General features: G+C 42.4%; 1 protein-coding gene across 1 annotated transcript in view; it reads left to right on the top strand.

Annotated features, from left to right (window-relative positions):
• LOC116755002 (histone-arginine methyltransferase CARM1-like) overlaps positions 1–23240 on the top strand; it is a 172896-nt gene that overhangs the window by 55994 nt on the left and 93662 nt on the right. The window contains exons 3-4 of the mRNA XM_032633879.1: positions 11746–11852; positions 12842–12946. Of these exons, the coding sequence (XP_032489770.1) occupies positions 11746–11852; positions 12842–12946 (212 nt within the window). The remainder of the gene's footprint in view (positions 1–11745; positions 11853–12841; positions 12947–23240) is intronic.

Raw genomic sequence — 23240 nt, 5'->3', positions numbered from 1 at the left:
TCAGCTATGATGCTGATATCACTCTAAACTTGATATTCATACCATGTATATTGATAGTTACCTGATTTAAAAGGACAGTGAGATTTTTTTAATATCTTTATTGGATTATAATTGCTTTACAACGCTGTGTTAGTTTCTGCTGTATAACAAAGTGAATCAGTTATACGTATACATTTATCCCCATATCCCCTCCCTCTTGCGTCTCCCTCCCACCCTCCCTATCCCACCCCTCTAGGTGGACACAAAGCACTGAGCTGATCTCCCTGTGCTATGCGGCTGCTTCCCACTAGCTATCTGTTTTACATTTGGTAGTGTATATATGTCCATGCCACTCTCTCACTTCATTCCACCTTACCCTTCCCCCTCTCTGTGTCCTCAAGTCCAAAGACAACAACAAAAAAGAATAATATGTGACAGATGGCATATATGACTTTGCAAAGTCTAAATTATTTACTATTTGTCTTTTGCAGAAAAAGTTTGCCAACCCCTGATATATAGTATTGACTTTGTTTTAAGTTATAAAAGGATCTTATATCCTACAATCATTCTGAAACTTGCTTTAATATTCAGCTCTATTCTTGAAATCTGTGTTTGTTGACATATGTATCTACTTTAGTCCTTTTAATGGCTGCATGGTATTCCATCGTATTAATATAGCACACTTTGCCTACTCATTCCTCCGCTAGATGGACAGTGACATTGTTTACACCCTTCACTATTAACAAAGTCAAGAAACAATTTTTTAAAAGTGAGAGATCAGCTAGAGTATTTTAAATAAATTTTTGGTAAAATTTTGCCAACCTAGAATGATAAATAGCTAGATGTTGAAAGTAACATCTCCAAATAAGGAAATTCTGCAGTTACACACAGAGAACCCTTTGCTGTCATGATTTTGTAACACTTGGGAGTCAAAAGGATTTCCCTGTTTAGCCAGTCTCTCTGGCTGCACTTGAAGTCATTTCCCTGTTATTAATGTTACATTGATATGTTACATCTTACTTTTCATTTTTGTTCCTTATTTTCCCAGCCATCTTCATTCAGTACATAGACAGCTTCCTCCAGTGTAGAACATGGACTTTCTATATTTTAGAGTTTCCCACTTTCTGGAATGCAGATAGTGGTATTGGAAGGAACATTGGCCTTGCTAATTTTTACTCAGAACAAACTGTGTCTTTCCCTCTCCATGTGCACAGTGGCGATCAGAATACCTCTTGGCAGTGGGAATTGAATTAAGTGACACCATAAATGTGCAAACATTATCAAATGGAGCAGTTCATGAATGTGTGCTTGCTTTTTAACCGTGGCTGAGACTGGTAGCAGGAAGTATCTCTCTTCTCTGCTCCTGATTGCGCTTTTGTGTTTCTCTCCCCTCGTGCTCTTTCCCCCAGCCTCCTCCTCTTTACTTTGGTTCCTGGGCAGCTGCTACTGTGAAGACAGTGCAGATCCCATCTGCTTTTAGCATATGGGACCAACACTGTTGCTTCCAAAGTCCTTGCATTTGCTGTTCAGAGCAGGGTGGGTTATTGTATGGAAAGTGAGGCAGAAAATTACAGAATGATTTAACAACCAATCTTTGTTAAATCTTCATATAGTAATGATGAGAACAGTAGGTCAATTTTTCTATCCATCATCCATCCATCTCCCACTTTTTTCTACTGAGAAGTTGTTTCCTCACACTTTTATATAATAAAATACAAATAGATAAATTTTAAGATCAGGGAAAATATAGGAAGACTGAAGCCAAGAGGAAATTAAAATGCAAACCTACATATTATAGGACCCATAAATCATGGGTACTGTAATTACTGCCAACCCATGATTTTGGCTCTGAGCATCCTGGCACCCAAGCAAAAGAGAAAGTGCTGTTGACTTATAAGATTCCCAGTGTCCATAAGGGGCAGATCAGTGGTAGGTGGGCAGAATGTCAGGCCAAGTTTCCCTTGGCATTTCACTCTGAAGAAAAGTTTTCTCGAGCGGGCTCCTAATAAGATTTGGAACATTTTTCAGAGTATCAAGGGTTCTAAACTCAGTGCTCATTCTAGAGCTAGGATGCAGTTAAAGTTTCAGATAAACCCTACATATAAAAAGAACTGCTGGTTGTAGTTATGAAAACATTGAATGATAACCAGTATTCCTGGATTTAATTTTCCTGACTTTGGAAAATTAAAAACGGTCGATGTTATCCACCATTCCATATGAGGAAAGTATAGATGGATGTCAACCAGGAAGCATTCATTCAACTGTTAATAAATCCACTAGCCGTTTGTCATGAAAGTAAATGGTTGGATCAGTTTATTAGGGGATGATGATAACGCAGTGCATGCTGTGGGCATCCTGAGTGGAATTGCTCTTCAGCTGTGGGTGTCACACTCTTGAGTCTCCTTGATCATATCTAATTACAGGGGAAGGTTGGGGGAGGTGGATGGTCTAATGAAAGTTCATCTTCACAGGTGAAATCACACTATAGGTCAGTCAGCAGTACCATATTCATATGAGAATAGTTTGTTTGGGAATGATAGTGATCATTTCACCAGAACTTACCTAATAGCTCTAGAGTTAGAGTTTGAACCTGCCCTAATGAGTGTCTGTACAAAACAGCCAAATAAAATCATTGTGGAGAAACGCAGCAACTTCTTCTGTAAGCCTAAAATGCAACTAACGATTGATTGAAAAGACAGCATGATAAAGTGTGTTTGGCTATCATTTTCCTTAGCTTCAGTGATTTCATGGTGCTTAGAAATTGAAGGGAAGCAGTTGATATTTTAAGTTGCAGACTTGCTGTCCACTGAGTTTTGCAATGGACCCCTGGGGATATGGGATCACAGACTCAAATGCCTACAGAGCCCAGGCAGGTCATGGAAATGCATGAAGTGAGCTGGTTGCAAATAAGAAAGAATGGTGGCAGCTGTGGTGAACTGGAAATCTCGTATTCATTCAAAAGGTGGCAGCAGCTACTTCCCTCATGTGATTGTTGCCACAGAGCGAGTCAGACCCAGGGATTTCATGCTGTGCAATTTTAGCCAGAAATTCACATTTCTTGTGAGATTTACTTTTCTGATTTTTAAGACATGATGGCCAGGTTTAAAAGTGCCTGTAGACTGGATTTAGCCTCTGCTCAGTCATTTTGCACACAGTGGACCAGCTGTATAAATGTGAAAGAGGAAACAAGAGAAAAGCAAAGAGATTGAGCTAAGAAGACACATGCACATCCATGCTTTTAACCAGTTATAGGTTCATGTCATTGGGAAAACCATAGTAGGTGCATTTTGCTTCCTAAAAATGAAGGCAAGATTAATTTCCTATAAGTATTGTATGTAGTATTACTGTTAAATCCATATTTGAATGGAAAGAGAGCTAGATCTTAAAAGTTGTATTGCAAAACCAAAAGGTGCTACTTTTCATCTGAAATTGTTTTTTTTTTTTTTAATGTAACTTGAAATCTCAAGTCTGCCAGGTATAAAGTCCTTTCTTTCCTTTGCCTTGCAACAGGTACAGAATTTCTCAGCCGAGTTTATGGGTATTTATGTCTCATTTGTCTACAGATAATATATAAAGAGAAGGCCTAGAGAGATTTTTGTATCTAGTTATTACGCTAAGTTTTCACTTGGCAAAGTGAAGTGCCCCAAACATTATGTACTGAAGGTACAGTCTGCTATTTCAAATTTTTAAGTTTCACGTTGGGTTACAGTAATGCTTACCTAAAGTTAACTGTTCTGGGAATGTAGGGAGTATGGCATAGGCAGCTGTAAAAATGTTGGTTTAAGTTGTTAAACATCATTTTAAAAACTGTGTAAATCTAATCAAGTTGGAAATGTGCCTGATGCCACCTGTTTGGTGTTCACCTGTGCTGCTTTGCTTGCTGGGAGGCATGCAGAGGCCTTGGGAAGCCATGAGAGCTAATTGAATAATGGCTCAGGCAGCTGCATAAAAATTAGTCCCTCTGTTGAATATATGCTAAATGCTCCAGAAGGTGCATTCTGGCCTCACTTAGTGAACTGAGGTACCATTTGTCTTTCTGCAAGTCTGTTGACCTTCAAATGACTAGGTGGTTTTGTGGAATTCAGTCTTGATCCTAAATAGTGCACATATGGGAGGGTCTTCACTGAAATTGGTTCAAAAATAATGGTAGAAATCAGCCCAGTTGCAAAGAGACTGATTCACCTCTAAGGTAGAGAAAAGTATGGTGTAGATTTAAAAAAAAAAACACTTGAAATGAGTACAACATAAAAATATATAAAATTGTTAGTAAAAGCAAAAACCAAACCAAACCCAAACCAAAAAAACTCTTAAACCTGAGTCAACTGGCAATGAGTAAGCAAAAACAAACAAACAAACAAAATTCTTGTGAAGCGGGAGATTTCTGTTCTAGTCAAGGCTACCTATATAGAGTAGCTCAGGACAAATGTCATAAGGAAATGTCTCATGACATTTAAGACAGAGAAACAGAGTATCCTGAAACCATGTGGGGAAACAGGTATTATCTGTGTGGTCTTCCCCATCTGCATCTTTCTGTGTCCTCATCTCTCTCAACTGCCTATTCCTCTTGTACGGTCACTGCCTGGCTACCTCCCCTAAGACTACATCATCTTGTAGCCAGGGTGATTCAGTGATTTATCATCCCAACCAGGACTCTTTGAGTGTGAGAAGGAATGCGATCAGTAATCTGTCCAGGATGGCAGACATAAATTGGAATGTCCCAGGTAAACCAAGATGTAGGATCACTCCTCTTTGGAGCCCCAGAGCCTATCCTGTTTACTAGTATCTGGGTCTTTTGGTCCAGGCTGAGTGACCCGTTAGTCAGCAGCTCATTCTTAACTAATCTGCTGGATAAGATATAGGATCTAATGGTGCAAACAGAACATCAGGAGTTATGAGCAGGGCCGGAAACTCTTAGGGAGTATGGACGGGAAAATAGAGCTGGTAGCTGTCCCAGAGTCAGGGATTCAGCATGTTATAGGACCAGAAATGTTAGATCAGTTGCTTTGTAGTAGCCTTTCACACAGCAGTGTGCTCTGGGAGCAAAAGCTGGGTTTAAGCTTGAATTTCCACCTCTTGCCAACAAAAGAGTTTTCGCTGATATCCTTTCCTTAGAATTTTGTTCCTGCTTTGGCTTAGTGACTTATCCCTCTGTCCAGGGCTGACCCCTGATCCTTCTGCTTATTGGAAACCACACAGTTCTCAGATCTTGGTCTTGCCTTGCTGATGGGTGGAGTGTCAGGGCAAGTGTGCTAGGATCCCACAGGGATCAGGCAGCTGGCTCAGTATTCAGACAAATGAGACAAATGAGCAAACTGTCCTTACTTTCATAAATGGTGAAGCTCACTATTTTACTAATGTCTTGGTCACTGCTGGTCATCTCAGAAAGTGTTTAAATTGGTTAAAGACATGCATGTACATTGCCTCTGACATTTGATAAGATTTGTAATCCAGTTATTTTGCATAAGATTCTTAATATTTAGAGATATGACAGATGTACAGAATACTCCCAAATAGCCCTTCCCAGTGCTTTGTATTAATGTTTTGTTTGTACAAAATAATTTTAGTTAAGTATTACATAGGTTATGAATTATAGGTTTGCTTGCTAATTGTAAGGCTTTGAGAGGAGAGCAAAGCCAAATAAATACATTTGATTTCTTAGAGCTTATAAACATATTTATTTTAAGAGAGGTTGATTGGCAATTGCTTTTAAGAAATGCTAACAAATTTATTTTAAAGAGGAGACAAAAGCACTAGCTTGAAGTTTGGGGAAGCTGTCCATTTTTCTAGTTTTCTCATGTGTACAATAGAAACCTACAGTGTCTTATAGTAATGCTATCTATGGTGGGCACTCAGAGGACCTACTTTATGTCTCATCACTTCCCAAAGGCTCTACCCTCTAACTACCATCACATTGGAGACTAGGTGTGATTTTTCCGGGGGTGGGGGCGGACAGACATTGTCTATGGTAATGCTCACTGGAGGTTCCAAAATAAGATGCAGTAATAGTAACCCATCTCTTCTTCAGTTCTCCAAACTAGAGGGAGAGACTTTTGGTAAGAGGAGTGAAGGGATCTTTAAATCCAGCAGGTGATTATGCCTTTGGAAAACATTTTAGCAAGGAGTTTGGTTTTTTTTTTTTTTATGGATGGAGGAGACTTTTGATCTGCAGGCACCATTTGTTTGAAAGATGCCATTAATTCTGTAGAGCCAGGATGACTCCCAGAGGAGAGTAAAGAAAGGCCAGCTGTTGAGAACATAATAAAATTTAAGTGAATGGGCTTCCCTGGTGGCGCAGTGGTTGAGAGTCCGCCTGCCGATGCAGGGGACGGGTTTGTGCCGTGGTCCGGGAGGATCCCACATGCCGCGGAGCGGCTGGGCCCATGAGCCGTGGCCGCTTGGGCCTGCACGTCCGGAGCCTGTGCTCCATGACGGGAGAGGCCACAGCAGTGAGAGGCCTGCGTACCGCAAAAAAAAAAAAAAATTAGATGGTATTCACATTTGCATATTGTCTCCTTTAACTGCTTAGAGCAGAAAAGGTGGGAGGATATGGCTCCGAACCACTGCTCTGGAATAAGGAGATCCCTGTGGGGTATTTCCCAGGAGTCTGAGGGCAGAGTAGATAAGGATGGGGAAACACCCTCAATTGCTAGTAAAAGCCAAGTACCTCGGACACAGCATGGATTATGAGTAAAATGGGAACTCCTTTCAAAGGACATGTTTATCTGCACTGTTTCTGAAGAGAATGGCCTGGTGGAACTGGCATTGTAACTACTCTGGCTGTAAACCATCGTCTTTTGTCATTTCTCAGCACAATACATAGATGTAATTTTCTCTATCATATAGATATTAACCAAGGACATGACAGTTCCATGCCTCAGCCATGATTCTAACTATTCCACTTTGATTCTCAGACTTGACTTAGGTTCTTTCTTGACAAACCATTACTTTCAATTTTAGCATGTAGTTATACTCAAGGATCAGTTAAAGACTACTCAGACACAGCCTTTCCTTTCTGTTCTGTTACTCCTAAAAGACCAGATTGAAGGGATCTGTTTTTGTTTGCTTGCTTCTCTTAAATAGCTACTATTTACAAGTGATACTGTCTGTGGTGCTTGCCGTACAGAGTTTATTTACCAAGATGTAGCATCTTTCTGTGCCAGGAAAGGGTAATACCTGTCTGGCTGCCTCAGCTGTTCTGGCCACATGTCCCCAAATTATACTGGAAAATCCACAGCTGACAATATGATAAGCATGGTATGGATTTTTTTAAAAAGTCAGACTGTAGACATTATTGCAGAGCTGCTTTTGGACTATCTTGAATAATTTACAAATAGCCCATCTTAATTCTCTCTAGTCCATCAGCTCAAATTTGCCAGATTAAGGTCTTTTTACTGGGGAGGAAGTAAAAGGTATCTATTCTCCTATAGTCAGTATACAAAAAAGGGAACAAAACTGACCACGTGCCCCCATTCAATTCTGCTTCTCCTGGTTTCATGGTCCTTAGAATCAAGGGTTTATTTTCTCCTATTTATTCCCTAATCAGAGGTGTGTGAACTTAAGTATTTGGGCCCAGTTGGCAGTGAAAGTTTAATTAATCAAAAAGTTGTAGTTAGGTATCACTGGCAGAATCAATTATCTTTGGTTATGATGCAATTTAAGTCAAAATCTGTTCACCGTCTGAATGCCTAAATGTCAGCGTTACTGTTCTTTTCTTTTTTTAATGAAGAGAAACATAATATTCACATAAAAAAGTTTCCATACCTTCTTCATTCCTGCTCCCAAAGTTGGATACATGCAAATTGAATTTCAGGAAATTTCCTATAGAGATTTATTCTGTGTGTGTTTCCAGAGACACGCATAGCAGTCTCAGGTATAGGTGGGAACTGATTAGATCATAAGGGTGGAGCCCTCATGAATGAGATTAGCATCCTTACAAAAGAGACCCCAGGGAGCTCCTTTGCTCCTTCCACCACGTGAGGACCAGACACAAGTCTGTAGTCTGCATCTCAGAAGAGAACCCTCACCAGAACCTGACCGTGCTGGCACCCTGATCTCAGACTTCCAGCCTCCAGAACAGTTTTTAAGGACAACTTTTATTGCTACCAGAGGCTTTTATCATCAATACATGGTTCTGACTGCAATACCTTCTTCAGGCTGCACAGGGAGCTCAGGACCCAGAAGTCATTAAGAGAAATGCAGGTAGACTGGGGAGGCAGGGGGATTAACTTTTATTTAGAAAATCCTGATAGTTTAACATAAAACTAGGGTACTGAATTCAGTTATTACATGTTACAGACCCAAATCATAGAGCTGCCCCAGCATCTAGACAGTCTCTCCTACTGATTATAAATGAGTGAACTGAACAGTTCATTTATAATCAAAATTAATTTATAATCAAAATTAATTTCTGTTATTTATAAGTCACTCTGTCTGTGCCACTCTGTTATAGCAACCTAAACGGACTAAGACAGTGTCTTTAGTGGCTACCAGAGTCCTTTCTTCTGGAGACTGAGGAAAGGGGAGAAATAAACAATTAAATTTCTTTTCCTTTTTAAAATGTGATTTTTTTTCTTTCTTTATACATCAGGTGGAAACACAGACATTTATTTACACACAGTAATTTAAGCATTAAAATAAAGGTAAGGGTGACTTGTGAAGAGAACGTTCTCTTGGCAGCTGTTGTGACAGAATTCACAATAGTCAAGAGTTAATTGATGTTGATTCCTGGACTTGCCAATATCTGACTTCTAATTTGCTAAATCCCATAAATACATCCCAAACTGGTCAAACTAGAGACCCTGATTTTTGGTTTATCAAATGTGGTCCCTGTGCCAGGATTACAGAGTGGTGATTATAGTGTGTATAATGTAATACAATTGGATTTTTTAAAAATAGCAAACACAGAGCCAATACATCCAAACTAGTATTGATTTTGGAAGGCTATTTATGTATTGCATGAATGCTGGTGTAACACAAAACTTCTTTGGAGCTTCTCTTTCACCTTTTCCTTTGAAGACAATTGGTGAGGTGCACAAGCGGACTATCCTTATTACTTTATCAAAATTTTGCTTTTAAACCCAAAATGGTACTTTGCAACTCACCACACATCCTATTCACTAAATTAGGCAGCCATTACTTTTGGCTGTATTAAAGGTACAGTTTCCCCCAAAGGATAGAGACTTGAAACTGTAGAGAATATTCAAAAGACTATTTATTGGACAAGTGAGTTTACCATAGGCTTTGAAAGCCCAAACAGCTGAGATGCCCAGGACTCAAAGAACTCACAGAGGGGTAACACAAACCACTGCTGGCAATCTCTGAGAACTCAGAGGGAATTGGAGAGGTGCCAAGAGACTATAGCTGGGTAAATAGTATCCAGTATCATCTTTGTTTTTCAGTATATCCGAGAATTTATTGTATTTTATTTTACTTTATTATTCCTTTTTTTGTTGAGGACATTTACGTTCTCTTGTTAGCAAAGTTCAATTATATAGGGACTTCCCTGGTGGCTCAGTGGTTAAGAATTTGCCTGCCAATGCAAGGGACACAGGTTCGATCCCTGGTCTGGGAAGATCCCACATGCCATGGAGCAACGAAGCCCTTGTGCCACAGCTACTGACTCTGTGCTCTAGAGCCTGTGAGCCACAACTACGGAGCCCGTGCGACCCAACTAGTGAAGCTCGCGCACTCTAGGGCCCCCGTGCCACAACTACTGAGGTTGTGTGCTACAGCTGCTGAAGCCTGTGAGCCTAGAGCTCGTGCTCTGCAACAAGAGAAGCCACTGCAGTGAGAAGCCCGCACACCTCGACGAAGAGTAGCCCCTGTTTGCTGCAACTAGAGAAAGCCTGCGCACAGCAATGAAGACCCAATGCAGCCAAAAAAAAATTTTTTTCAATTATATAATACATGTTAACAACTGTAGTCACCACGTTATACATTAGGTCCTCAGGCCTTATTCATTTTATAGTTGAAAGTTTGTACCCCTTTACCAACCTCTCCCTATTTTCCCCACCCCTTAGCTCCTGGCAACCACCTTTCTACTGTCTGTTTCTGTAAGTTTGACTTTTTTAAAAAAAGGTTTCCAAATATAAGTGATATCATATAGTATTTGTCTTCCTCTTTCTGACTTATTTCACTTAGCATAATACCATCAAGGTCCATCCATTGTGTTGCAAGTGGCAGGATTTCCATTTTTCTCGTGGCTGAATGATATTCATATATATATATATCATATCTTCTTAATCCATTCATCTATTGACAGATGAATTGAAACAATTTCACGAAGTTCATTTATCATTTCCCCAAATTTATTGAATTCACATTTTCAACCTCTTACTGGGTGGCTGTTATGTTAGCACTATGTTCTGAAGACTAGAGATAAATAAGGCTTGACACCGTGCCCCCAAACCATGCCCTGAAAGAGTTTGATATATATAGAGAGATGGACACTTTAAACATTGAGAAATTGGGTAAAATGTGAAATAAGATGGTAAGCTGAGAGCATGAGATGAGAGCACAGGTTCTGGTCCCTAGCTACACATGAAAACTAACTGGAGGCTTTTAAAAAAAATTAGAGATGCCTTCTCCCCACTACCAGAGCATTGAACTACTCAGTATAGGTGGAGGGTCCAACGTCTACATTAAAAAATTCTTCCTAGAGAAGAATTCTGGTTTGTAGCCAAGTGTAGAGGCCCCCTGTGTTGCAGCGGTTCATTCTGCCTATGGGTGTTGTAGAACACAGCAGTGAAGAAATGCTCATTGAACTGAATCTTGAAGAATGAATAGGAGTTTCATGTCAGAAGGTAATCCAAACAGAAGAGATGGACAGGGGTTTCAAAGTCAAGAAGCCAGGCCAGGCCCACGTTGACCTGGGAATGCGTAAGCACTTCAGCAGCACGGTGGGCGCGTAAGGGTGTAGTGCAGGTCTTATGTGTGCAGGAAATGGGGGCGAGGAGTGCACGCACACAGGGGTGGACAGACGTGAGGGACTGGAGCTCATGGTGAATCCAGACTGGGTGGGCGTTAGGGATCCCACGTGAGCTGTAGGAGAGAGACCCAATCACAGCACCAGCAGTGGAGAGGAGAGACCCCAGGCAGCGAGGACCACTGGGCAGGACTTTGAGAGACATTTCTAAGGCGGAAGTCACAGAATTTGACCACTGTGCATGCTGTGTTATCTATTAGTGATATCACTTCTGGAATTCTCTGAGCCTTCACTTCCGTATTTTTTTCCTCACACAGTAGAAAGCATTCCCTTGTATACACATAACCCCAGTTATTTTACCTTTTCTCTATACACGTAGGGAATACTAAATATGAAAACAAAGAAAACTTGTCACTATAATGAAAGAATGAGATTTTATATATATACTCACTTATATACATATATATTTTGTATTCACATATGTTTTATTTTTCATATCATCAACAATCACCTTCCTCAGAGCACATACTGAGAATAAGCCTATGAACTTTGCTAGCACCGTACCAGGAGAATTCAGTGAGCCCGGACTCTGCCTGTGTTCCCTTATGGTCTCAGACTTGACATTTCTGAATGCAAATATGTCTGACAAGTGTAAATAAGGGTGTCACACCTCAGAGTAGTACTCATTCCCACCTCGCCGTTCCTTATCATGCGTGTGTTCAGAGGTGAACACGCCGTTTTCATCTTCTAATAGCTTCTCAGTTGGAATTTTGTGAAGAGTGCAGTAGTGAGTGCTGTGGTTTCCAAGATGTAGAAATGGATCTGCTTTCTTCTCCTTGCAGAATTCAGCGCATTTTCAAATACCTTGAAAAGATGCCGGCATGAGGAAAAGGAATACTCAGTGTTCAGCCAGCGGACAGAAGAGGCGTCTGCCGTACAGTACTTCCAGGTCAGGGGAGCGGTCCCAGGTGGAGCTGAGTCGTTTCAGAGTGACACACACCTGTGAATATACCTGGGCGAGGCGGTGGGTGGAGAAGAGAGTGCAGCGGTGTTTTCTTTTTCTTCTGCCGCGCTGTGCGGCATGTGGGATCTTAGTTCCCCGACCAGGGATCCGAACGCATGCTCCCTGCCTTGCAAGCGGGGAGTCTTAACCACTGGACCGCCAGGGAAGTCCCGAGAGTGCAGCGGTTTCTACTGTGTGGTCCTCTGACCAGCAGCAACAGCATCACCTGGATTGGGATCTTGTCTCTGTCACTTAGCGAGTTGTCAGGACTTGGGCAAGTTGCTGTATCTTCCTGAGGCTCAGTTTCCTCAGCTGAGGAACATACTTCATTTGTTGTGGTGATTTAATTTGATTAGAGGATGTATGTGAAACACTTAGCATGGTGCCTGGCACATAGAAAACTCTACCAAATGGTGGCCATTACAATGACGATACTTATTACTCACTGTCGATGCTCATGGATTTATACGTATCACGTCACCCAACCGGCTTGCCTCAGGATCACCACCGTCACTGCCTTCTACCCCACCCCACCCTCTCCTGGGATTTCTATCCAAGGCCCATCTTTCTCTCTAGGCTGATGGGACTCATCAGGGCCGTCCCTTTTGGCCCTGGCCCCTTTCTCTCTCACTTACCTCTGTTATTCTTGATCTGTGCTCTCTCAGCCTCTGCTTTGGGAGGGGGGACCCTGGGCACCAATCTGGTCAAGATCTAGGTCTGAATCCGCTGTATGGATCGAAGTTCTGAGGTCTCCTTAGAGTTGTGGGCCTTACAAATGGGGCCAGTGTGGACAGGTCCCGGGTGTCCCAGCGCCTCGGCCCCCCGCTGTGTTAGACCAAGCCCGCCTTGACCCAGGTGGCTGTAAGAGCCAAGTACCCGTGAAGGTCCTGCCTCGTGGCGTGTTTACCCTCCGTGTCCTTCTCTCTCCCTTACAGTTTTATGGCTGCCTTTCCCAGCAGCAGAACATGATGCAAGATTTTGTGAGGACAGCCACCTACCACAGAGCCATCCTCCAGAACCACACTGACTTTAGAGATAAGGTAATGGTGGCGGCAGGTTATTAATCTCAAACCATTTGAAGAAGCCTTGTCAAAAACTAGGCTGAGCGTTCAGCTTCCATAGGATTACCGTACGACCCAGAAATTCCACTTCTGACTGTATACCTAACTAACTGAAAGAATTAGAAGCAGGTATTGAGGTAACTGTTGGTACGTGAATGTTCATGACAGCACTATTCACAGTAGCCAACACGTGGGAGCTTTCCAAATGCCCATCAGCTGACCAATAGATAAACAAAATGTGGTATATCCATTCGATGGGATATTATGAATATTGTTTATGTTGATATTATTCATAAAAAGAATGTAATGCTGATGCACGCTGCAATGTGGATGAACCATGAAAACATATGCAGTGAAAGAAGCCAGCTACAAAAGCACATATGATTCCATTTATAGGAAACATTCAGAATAGAAATCCATAGCGAGAAGGCAGACTAGTGGTTCCCAGGGGCTGGGGGAGGGGGACTTGGTGGGTACAGGCTTGCCTTTTGGGGTGATAAAAATGTCTCGACAGAGGTAATAGTTGCATAACATAGTAAATGTACCAAAACCCGCTGCATTGTACCCTTTAAAATGGTTGATGATTAATTTTATGTTATGTGAATTTTACCTCAGTAAAGAAATTAAGTTTTGAGAGCCAGGAACTCAAGAGACTAAATGCATTATGCTTTGGGGCACAGGACAGGTTAGGAGCTGTATTGCTACATAATGAATAGCCCTTATTGTGTCACTTTACTTCAGTTTTTTTTTTTTATGGACTCCACAAGTGCCTGCACTTCTTTTTTTTTTTTTTTAATTTATTTCCTTCACAAAATGGATCCGAATGGTGAACGATTGCTAACACTCTGTGCAAGGGTTGTCCCTTATTTTCCTACCTGTTAAACAGCCGAGGTGTTCAAGATACTATACAGCTCATCTCAGAAACAGGATCACTGGTCAGTGAATCAGCAGTCATGGGGTCTAGTTTCATATTTTCCCATTTAAGTAGCTCTGTGATCTTAGGCAAACACTAGATTTCTCTGGACCTCACAGTCTCTTCTACTGCCATAGTAACTGTAGACCTGTGGCCTTTGAGATTTGCAGCATTAATTCCCCAGGAGGAATGTGGTAGAACATTGAAATAAGGATCCCAATCCCTGCATCCACACCCATTTGCAAAGTTGTACGGCTGCTCCTTTCATGAAGAGATAGTTTAGTTTTTTATTCCTTATCTCTGTGCAATCCTTGGGATGTACTTTGATCAACAGAATGTGATAGAGGTGACGTTGTGTGAGTTTCAGAGCCTAGGCCTTCATGAGCCTTGTGGCTTCTGGGCTCACCCTGGTGGAACCCTGAGACCACCATACTGTGACGAAGCCCTGTCTAGCCTGCTGGGGGTTGGGAGGTCACTTGGAGGAGTGAGGCAGTCCAGTCAATAGCCAACACCAACTGCCAGGCCAATCACTGAGGCCAGCCTGGACCTTCCTGTCCAACCAGCCCTCCAGCTGAATGCAGGAACATGAATGAGTCTAGGCAAGACCAACCGAGAAACTGCCCAACCCTCTCACAGAGCTGGGAGAAATAATACATTGGTTCTCGTTCAAACCACTAAGTTGTGTTGTGGTTTATGATGCTGAAATAGTTAATTAAAGTAGAGAGAAGACACACGAAAAAATAGTGATAAATAGGCCCCCAGCTAGAAGTTGATTTGCTCGTGGGTTCCTTTCTGCTGTCATGTCCATTCTGCTATAGAGCCGTCAGAGAATTCTTAATTTGGGTTATATTTTTTCAATTCCAGAATTTCCATTTGGCTTTTCTTTATGTCATACATTTCTTGACTGAGACTATTTATTTTTCCCTTGATTTCAGTAGTGTTCATGATTGCTGCTTGGAGCTTTATTATAATAGCTACTTGAAGGTTTTTGCCAGATAATTGTAACATCTGTGTCACTGCTGTGTTTGCTTCAGTTGATTATCTATTCCCAGGGAATTGATATTTTCCTGGGTCTTCCTATGCCAAGGAATTTTAAATTGTTTTCCATACATTTTGAATATTATGAGACTCTGGGTCTTGTTTAAAGCCTATGGAGAGAGTTAATATTTCTGATTTAGGATGCATTCAACCTGGTTAGGTTCGGACTGCGTGTTCCATGCCACTAGTTGATTTTCCAAGGGCTCTGGTTCCCGTGTCATTTCACTTTTCAGAGCCTTAGCAGTGCAGCTGGGCTCTGTTCCATGTGCATGTCACTGGATGGTCAGTCTGGCACCTAGGCAGAGTCCTCAGAGTTTTGATGTGCTAATGATCAGGTCCATGCATGTATAGTTTGAGGGGTGAGTACAGGAATTTATTTTAAAAAATACTTTATGGGGTTTCTTTGCCCAGTTCCTTCCACTCCATGATCTCCCTGATACTTTCTGGTTCCCTGGGACCCCTTTTGAGTCTCTGGACAAAAAGCTCACTCTGCCGTGCACGTCTATGACCTCGCCTAGGTATCGCCAAGCAGAGAGAGGACAAAGAGAGGGGAAAAAAGCAGTGGGGCTTGGCCCCAGTTTTTGGGAACTATGGCACCATTGAAGGCAGAGGGAGTTTCCCCTGTCTCATAGTTTGGGCTGATGTGATGCTACGACCCCCACAAGGTTTCTGGGGGCTGGAGCATAGAAGAAGGGAGGAAAGGGATGGAAAAGAAAGGGGGGGGCAAGGAAGAGGAGGAGAGGGGAGGGGAGAGGAAAAGAAAAAAGAAGAGCAAGCGAAGAACAATTTCCACACTCTTTGAACATTCGGAGTTCCCCTTCTCGCAGCTGGAGCCAGAACAGAGGACACCTCCCACAGCTCTCTTGCCCGCACCCTGGTGTCCATTTCTGGTGGGCTGAGTTCACGCCACGGGTGAGGGTAAGGGGGTATGGATCAGTAGTATTTCAGGTTCTGATCCTCTTTCCCAGTCTCCCTGCTACCATTGACTTTTCAGAGGCTTCAAGTAGCTGCTCCATGCATTCCGTCCAGGTTTTATAGCTGTATTCAGTGGGAGAGTCAGGGTAAAGTGGGCTTTCTCCTGCTTACGCAAAACTGGACATTTTCAAAAAGTCAAATGTAGGTACTCTGGTGGATGAGTGTGTTGGTAAGAGAAAAAGATAAGGCCAGAAATGGCCATGCTTGACCAAAGGGTCTCATATGTCTTGAGGTACCAGGACCCTTGCTTTGCCAGTGGGGCATTCCTGGTGAACAGTGAGGAAGTAATAAGCATTCCTAATGAAGATGACCAGGTTATGGTAGGTAGGCAAGGTGAGGATGGAGGGGAAAAGCTTGTTTCTTTTGACACCTTACCTGGTGTTCAAGGCTGTGGATAAGCAGTCTTACTGACCTAAGTCTTACAGGTTTCTCATCAATTAAAATAATTCAACTCTCAACTGTTGATTGTAATACTTTTATTTGGGGAAATTTCTCTCCTTCTGAAATTGCTTAGCTTTTTTTTTTTTAAGTTTTTTTTTTGATGTGGACCAATTTTTTAAAGTCTTTATTGAATTTGTTACAATATTGCTTCTTTTTTTTTTTTTTTTTTTTTTAATGTTTTGGTGTTTTGGCCACAAGGCATGTGGGATCTTAGCTCCCCGAGGGATCGAACCCACACCCCCTACATTGGAAGGCCAAGTCTCAACAACTGGGCCGCCAAGGAAGTCCCGAAATTGCTTAGTTTTAATCTATAATCTATTTTCTATTTTCTATATTATCTATAATCTGTTTTTAATTCTGGTTATAGCTTCTAAAGACCACTCCCCCAAATTACTTGCATTTGATGAGTTTTTCACAGAGTTTCATATAGATTTTGTCGTTCATCTGTAAAAACAAAGACATTGGACCAGATCATCTCTAAGGTCACTCCCACCTCTAAACTCATTTGATTCTACAAAATACCTTTTTCCTGCCAGCCTGAAATGGGTTTTTCTGCCAGTGAAATAAAATAGGCATCCATCTGTTGGGGTTTATGAAGGTGATAATTAATCACATGACTGATAATTAATTATATCCCTTTCCCCCTCTGAGTTCTGAACCAGTTTAGAAATAGACACAGATGTCAGGTAGAAATCACAATATCAGCTTTATTTTTGGTAATGCTGTTTGCAGAATGGGGCTTGGGCCTGTATCCACATAAGGCTTCCTACCCCTTTTTTCCCCCCTCAAACTGAACTTTTCCTCTCACTGGTATGCTGAACATGTGGTCTCCCCAGACAAGTCCATAGCCTGCCCAGCAAGCTTCCACCTGGGGGACTCAAGAGCACATGCTTGGGTGGAGGATCGGCAGGCTGGCCCTTTCCAAGTACCAGCACTATGCAAGCTCAAACCATTTTCCAGCATCACCAGCCAGATAAGTCACTCCTATTAGGAGATAAAAAGAGGAAGGGGAGATGACCTCTCTTGCTTCTAGTACTGCCCACTCCTGGGAGTAAGTATCTCCTCCCCACTGGAAACTGAAGGAACAAATTGTGTCAGTTTTAATGTCCCAGGAATCCCCTCAGTCCTAGACAGACTAGGATAGTTGGTCACACTAACTCCAAATCTATCAAATCCACCACAAATCCAAAATGTTTAAAACTCCTCTTCTGTTTGCTTCATCATACAGAAGACCCTCCTTGAATGACCCCCCTCAGTCCATGGAGGATGCTACCTTTTTACTAAGCTCTTGTGTTCTTTCTCATTGACATTGGTTACCTAAAAGGGCATGGGTTTAGAATGATCAATACCAATGGCTATTATTTATTGAGCAACTCAGGTATCTGCAAGCACCATGCTGAGAGCTTTCCATACAGTGTCTGTCTCAGTTCAGGCTGCTATAACAAAAATACCATAGACTGTGTGTCTTAAACAACAAACACTGATTTCTCATAGTCCAAGATCAATGTGCCTGTAGAGCTGGTGTCTGGTGAAGGTTCATTTCCTGGCTTGTAGACAGCAGCCTTCTCGCTGTATCCCCACATGGCTGAGAGAGAGAGGAAGCAAGCTCTCCTCTGTTTCTTCTTATAAGGGCACTAATCCCATCATGAGGGCTCCACCCTTGTGACCTAATTACCTCCCAAAGGCCACATACTCAAATACCATCACATTGGGGATTGGGGTTTCAACGTGTGGATTTTGGAGGGCACAAAAATTCAGTCTATAGCAGTTTCCTTTGATCTTCATTACAACTTTATTAGATAAAGACTAATATTTTTGCCATTTTAGAGATGAGAGAACTGAGACCTGGGAATGTTGATAATTTACCTGATTTTATACAACTGATAAATGAGAAAGCCAGAATTTGAACCCAGTTAACCTTACTTTAGAGCCCATGCACATAACCTGTGAAAGGCACTGCCATGGGAAGGTGGGTTGAAATTGCCAAGAGAGACTTTTGTTTCGCTGGGCTTAAGGGTGGAGTGAAAACATTGTGGTTACTTAAACATCCCCATGCAGGTATGAGGCAGCATTGCACTGTGGTTATGTGCATGAGTTCTGGAGCCAGAGAGCTGAGTTCAAACTCCAGCTTGGCCACCTGCTGTGCATGTGCCATAGACCTTTATCCTGTGCGCCTTGAGGTCTTGAACAGGTTATCTGAAGTCTCTGGGCTTCAATTTCCTTATCTGTGAGCATAGCAGCTACCTCCTAGAGTCCTTGCAGGATCAAGATGATACAATGCATAGGAAGTGCTTAGTATATTGCCTAAAATATCAACTCAGTCCATAATAGCAAGTATTATTATTATTGATGGTCTTGGGGATGGTGCTATAGTTTCTACCGCTGCAATAATTTTAAATCTTTCAAATCTTGATTTCTTCATTCTGCCTCCTCCATGCAGTTTTAATGAAAATCCTCTCTTGGCCAGAGCACTGCTGGCTGAGAACCCCATTTGGAATCTATCCAGGAAACTGATGCTGCTGGAACCCACCCCCTCCCCCTCCTCAGAGTTTCTGTTAATTGCCATATGGCTATTTTTAGTTTCTTTTGCGTGTGCACTTGGAACAAGCAGGGAAAGTCCATCCTGCTGAGGGTACTGGGTTGTGTGAGCCGCAGGGTTTTAATTTGGAAATGTTTTGACACTTCATTTGTCAGGGCACCAGTTGCTGGAAACTTGTGAGAGTAAGCAGGAGCCGGGAGCTTATTATTTTTTTAAAATCAGCATTTTCACTAAAGGAGAGAATTCCCAGTGGCAACAGCTGCTTAGTGCATCCAAAAGTGAGGGTTGGCTTAGGCAGAAGGGATTCAGGGATTTGAAAGCTTAAAAGAAAACATAAATAACTACAACAAACATGCAAAGCAACCTGTTCAGATTGTCAGCTGATATTCAGATTTGCAGAGCCTGAGCTTCCGGCTCTTCCAGTTTGAGTTTTCTTTGGTGTGGACTTATCATCAGTTTGGTCGAATGTCCTTGAGTCCATCTCTGATCCTGCTCTGCAATTCTCTGACCTTAAAACACTGCTACTGCTTTATTTGGTTAACCTGGCACACTAATGAGGCCCAACCTTAATCACTGATGGAATCAAGGCTGTCACACAGGCCTGCCGGGTAGTCGTGCTGGCATGTGTTAAAACAGGTCTTGCTTCCTGAAAAAAATTTTAACCTCTTTAATGAGGTATGAAGCACGTACAAAAAGCTGTACATATTTAACGTATACAACTTGATGAGTTTAGGGATAAGTATACACCCATGAAACTATCATCACGATCTAGGCCATAACCATATCCATCACTTCCAAAAGTTTCCTCCTGTCCTCTTTATTTATAATGATAACTATTATTATTATTTTGTGATAAGAACACTTGACATAAGATCCACTCTCAGCAAATTTTTAAGTAATAAATACAGTATTGTTAACTGCAGGCACTAAGCTGTGAAATAGATGTCTAGGAAGTAAGAATTATTCATCTTTTTTTAAAATTTATTTATTTTTGGCTGCGTTGGGTCTTTGTTGCTGCGTGCGGGCTTTCTGTAGTTGCAGCGAGCGGGGGCTACTCTTCGTTGTAGAGTGCGGGCTTCTCATTTTGGTGGCTTCTCTTGTTGCGGAGCACAAGCTCTAGGCTCATGGGCTTCAGTAGTTATGGCACGTGGGCTTAGTAGTTGTGGTTCACAGGCTGTAGAGCGCAGGCTCAGTAGTTGTGGCACATGGGCTTAGTTGCTCCGTGGCATGTGGGATCTTGCCGGACCAGGGCTTGAACCCGTGTTCCCTGCATTGGTAAGCGGATTCTTAACCACTATGCCACCAGGGAAGATCAAGAATTATTCATCTTGCATGACTGAAACTTTGTACCCTTTGACTAATACTTTCCTGTTTCCCCCTTTCTCCAGCCCCTGGTTACCACCGATCTACTCTCTGCTTCTAAGAGTTTAACTCTTTTAGATACTTCATATAAGTGAAATCATGCAGTATTTGTCCCTCTGTGTCTGGCTTATTTCACTTGGAATGATGTCCTCCAGCTTCACCCATGTCGTCTGTCACATATGGCAGGATCTCCTTTCTTCTAAGGCAGCAGGGTATTCCATTGTGTGCGTATGCCACAGTATCTTTTATCCATTCTTCAAATCCTCCACATCTCGCTGCTGAGTGCTGTTAACCATTGACAGCAGCATCCTCATTTAGAACTGTGGAGGGAAGTGGGAAGAAAGGAAGTAACTCACGACTCCTGCTAGGTTCTTTGCATATCTTATCTCATTTTAATCCTTGCATGTTAGTCAGGGTTCTAAGCTGCCAGCATCAGAAACCAACTCTGCTAATTTAAGAAAAAAAGAAAAAAGAATTTCCGAAAAGGATATAGGATCATCAGAGAGCTAGGCGTGGAGGCTACAAGGAGAAAAATAATATCCAAAATCATGCTGCAGAATTGATCTCTGGGAGACATCCATGCAGCCAGACGTGGGCACCACAACCTGCATAGGCTTCACCCGCTGCTACCCTGGAGTGTTGTCCTTAGAACCTTTCTCTGTTGTGCTGCTGGAACCGGGAGGTGGCCATGACCGCACCTGAGCGGATTCTGTGCTGTCCTGCGTCTGGTGCAGTCAGCTTCACAGTGCAAGGTGCATCTTATCAGGAGAGACCCGGTCATGCCTGTGCTTTAGCTTCAGGGATGCTGGAAAAGAGCAGCAGACACCTGTAACTTCCCAAGTGGGAGGCTGGTGCTGCCCCAGAAGTGGGACATTCTCCAAGCACAGGAAGGGGGTTCAGATGCTGAGAGGCACAGAAGAAAGGTAAACGCCCGCCACACCACACGACAAAAAAATTCAAGATATATTATTAGCCTGATAGTATAGAAAAGGGACCAGGGCTACATAAATTTAACTAACTTGCTTGAAGGTACACGACTGCTAAGTGGTAGAGCTATATGCGAACTCACATCGGCCGGGACTGCACAGTGATTCGGGGAGCAACATAAAGCCATTCTCTATATGTTTTAGGTTGATAATCAAACTGATATTTTATTTTATCTCTGTGATCTTTGGAACGTGTATGGGGGCAGGATGTGATAGTGAAAAATGATCTCTGATACATCTATATATCTCTGCCTGTCTAGTGTGTGTGTGTGTGTGTGTGTGTGTGTGTGTGTGTGTGTGTGTGTGTGTGTGTGTGTTTCCCTATGGCTTGGACTTTGGAGGCCGTTTTAGTTTCCTAGGGCTGTCATAACAAATTACCACAAACTAGGTAGCTTAGAACAGCAGAATTTTATTCTCTCACAGTTCCAGAGGTCAGAAGTCCAAAACCAGGGCGTCAGCACGCCCACGCTCCCTCTGAAGGCTCCAGGGGAAGATCCTTCCTTGCCTCCTTCTAGCTTCTTGAGGCTGCTGGCAGTCCTTGGTGTTCCTTGACTTGTAGATGCACCACTCCAATCTCTTCTTTGTCACGTGGCATTCTCCCCATGTGTCTGTGTCTCTAATGTCAATTTCTCTCTCCTTGTAATGACTCCAGTCACAATGGATTTAGGGCTCACCCTAATCCAGTATGACGTTATCTTAATTTGCTATATCTGTAAAAACCCTATTTCCCAATAAGGTCACATTCACAGGTTCTGGGTAGACATGAATTTTGGAGGACACTATTCGACCTAGTACCGAGGCCGAGGTTCACGTTAGGTCATATATCACAAAAACTCATCCCTGGGATAAATTCTCTGTAATACAGGTGAGGAGAAAGAGGTAGAAAATGGATGTTGGTCTTAACTGATCTCTTTGGCCCCTTAAGCTCGAAGGGGGTGTCCACATAGATTTCCTGAATGTGAGTAAAGCAGATGGCGTGTCTGTGCCAGGATTCTCCTGAGCTTTGAATAAAATCTGCTCCTGTAAGAGTACTGGAGAAAGATGCCAGAATCAGCAGAGGAAAATGCTTTCATTTGGTATGAAAGCAAAGTGCAGCTTTCAAGGAGAGCCAAGAAGACTGAATAAACAACGATCACAGACTGTCTTTCAGGGCATTTGGGAAAGAGGGAGCTAGGGACTTTAATGCAGTAGATGGATTTTCTAGTCAAGATATCTATGCTCCAAGCCTGTCTCTGTACCTTTCAAGATGCTGACATGTGACCTTAATCTCTCTGGGGTTAATTTTCAAATGGGATAAAAACACTTAACACATGGTGGCTATAAGAATTCAGTGAACTGCTATACCAGAATCTCAGCACAGCATCAGAATTCTGCGGACACACTGGGCAATTTGAATCAGAAATCACTGGCACTTAACTGGGCTTATTAGGGTAAACTAGGTTATGCTGCTGTAACAGTCAACCCCCAGACCTCAGTGGTTCAAACCAATAGAGCTTTATATCGTGCTCATTTAATCCATTATAGGTTAGCGAAGGGCTGCATTTTGTCTCATTCTCACTCAAGGACCCAGGCCGAGGAAGCAGCCTCCATGTGAAACAGGACTAGTCCCTGTTGCAGAGGGAAGCGGAGCGTGGCAGAGCACACTCCTTGTTCTTATATCTTCCACCTGAAAGGGACCCATGTTCACTTCTGACCACATTACATGGTCCAAAGCAAGTCATGTGGTCACTCCTAATTCCCAGAGAGCAAGGGATACAATTCTACCATGTGCCCATAAGGAGAACCAGAAATATCTGGTAAGTGGCACTAATGACTATCATACCAGATGCCACTCTTGCAAAATCATTAAAGAAGGGACAGATTGCTAAGGTGAAATTCGCAGTGCCTCAGCTCTGCATGGGAGGGAACTAGGAAAAAAAGAGGTTTGAAAAAAATCAGTATTTCACTGGTATGGTTTTACTGGCTAACTTACTGTGAACTTCTGCCTGGTGGATTCTCTTCCCACTACAGTTAAGGCAT

Source organism: Phocoena sinus, chromosome 6 (genome assembly GCF_008692025.1).
Source record: "Phocoena sinus isolate mPhoSin1 chromosome 6, mPhoSin1.pri, whole genome shotgun sequence".
In the NCBI taxonomy this organism is placed as follows: domain Eukaryota; kingdom Metazoa; phylum Chordata; class Mammalia; order Artiodactyla; family Phocoenidae; genus Phocoena; species Phocoena sinus.
This window is presented reverse-complemented; position numbering and strand designations above follow the sequence as displayed.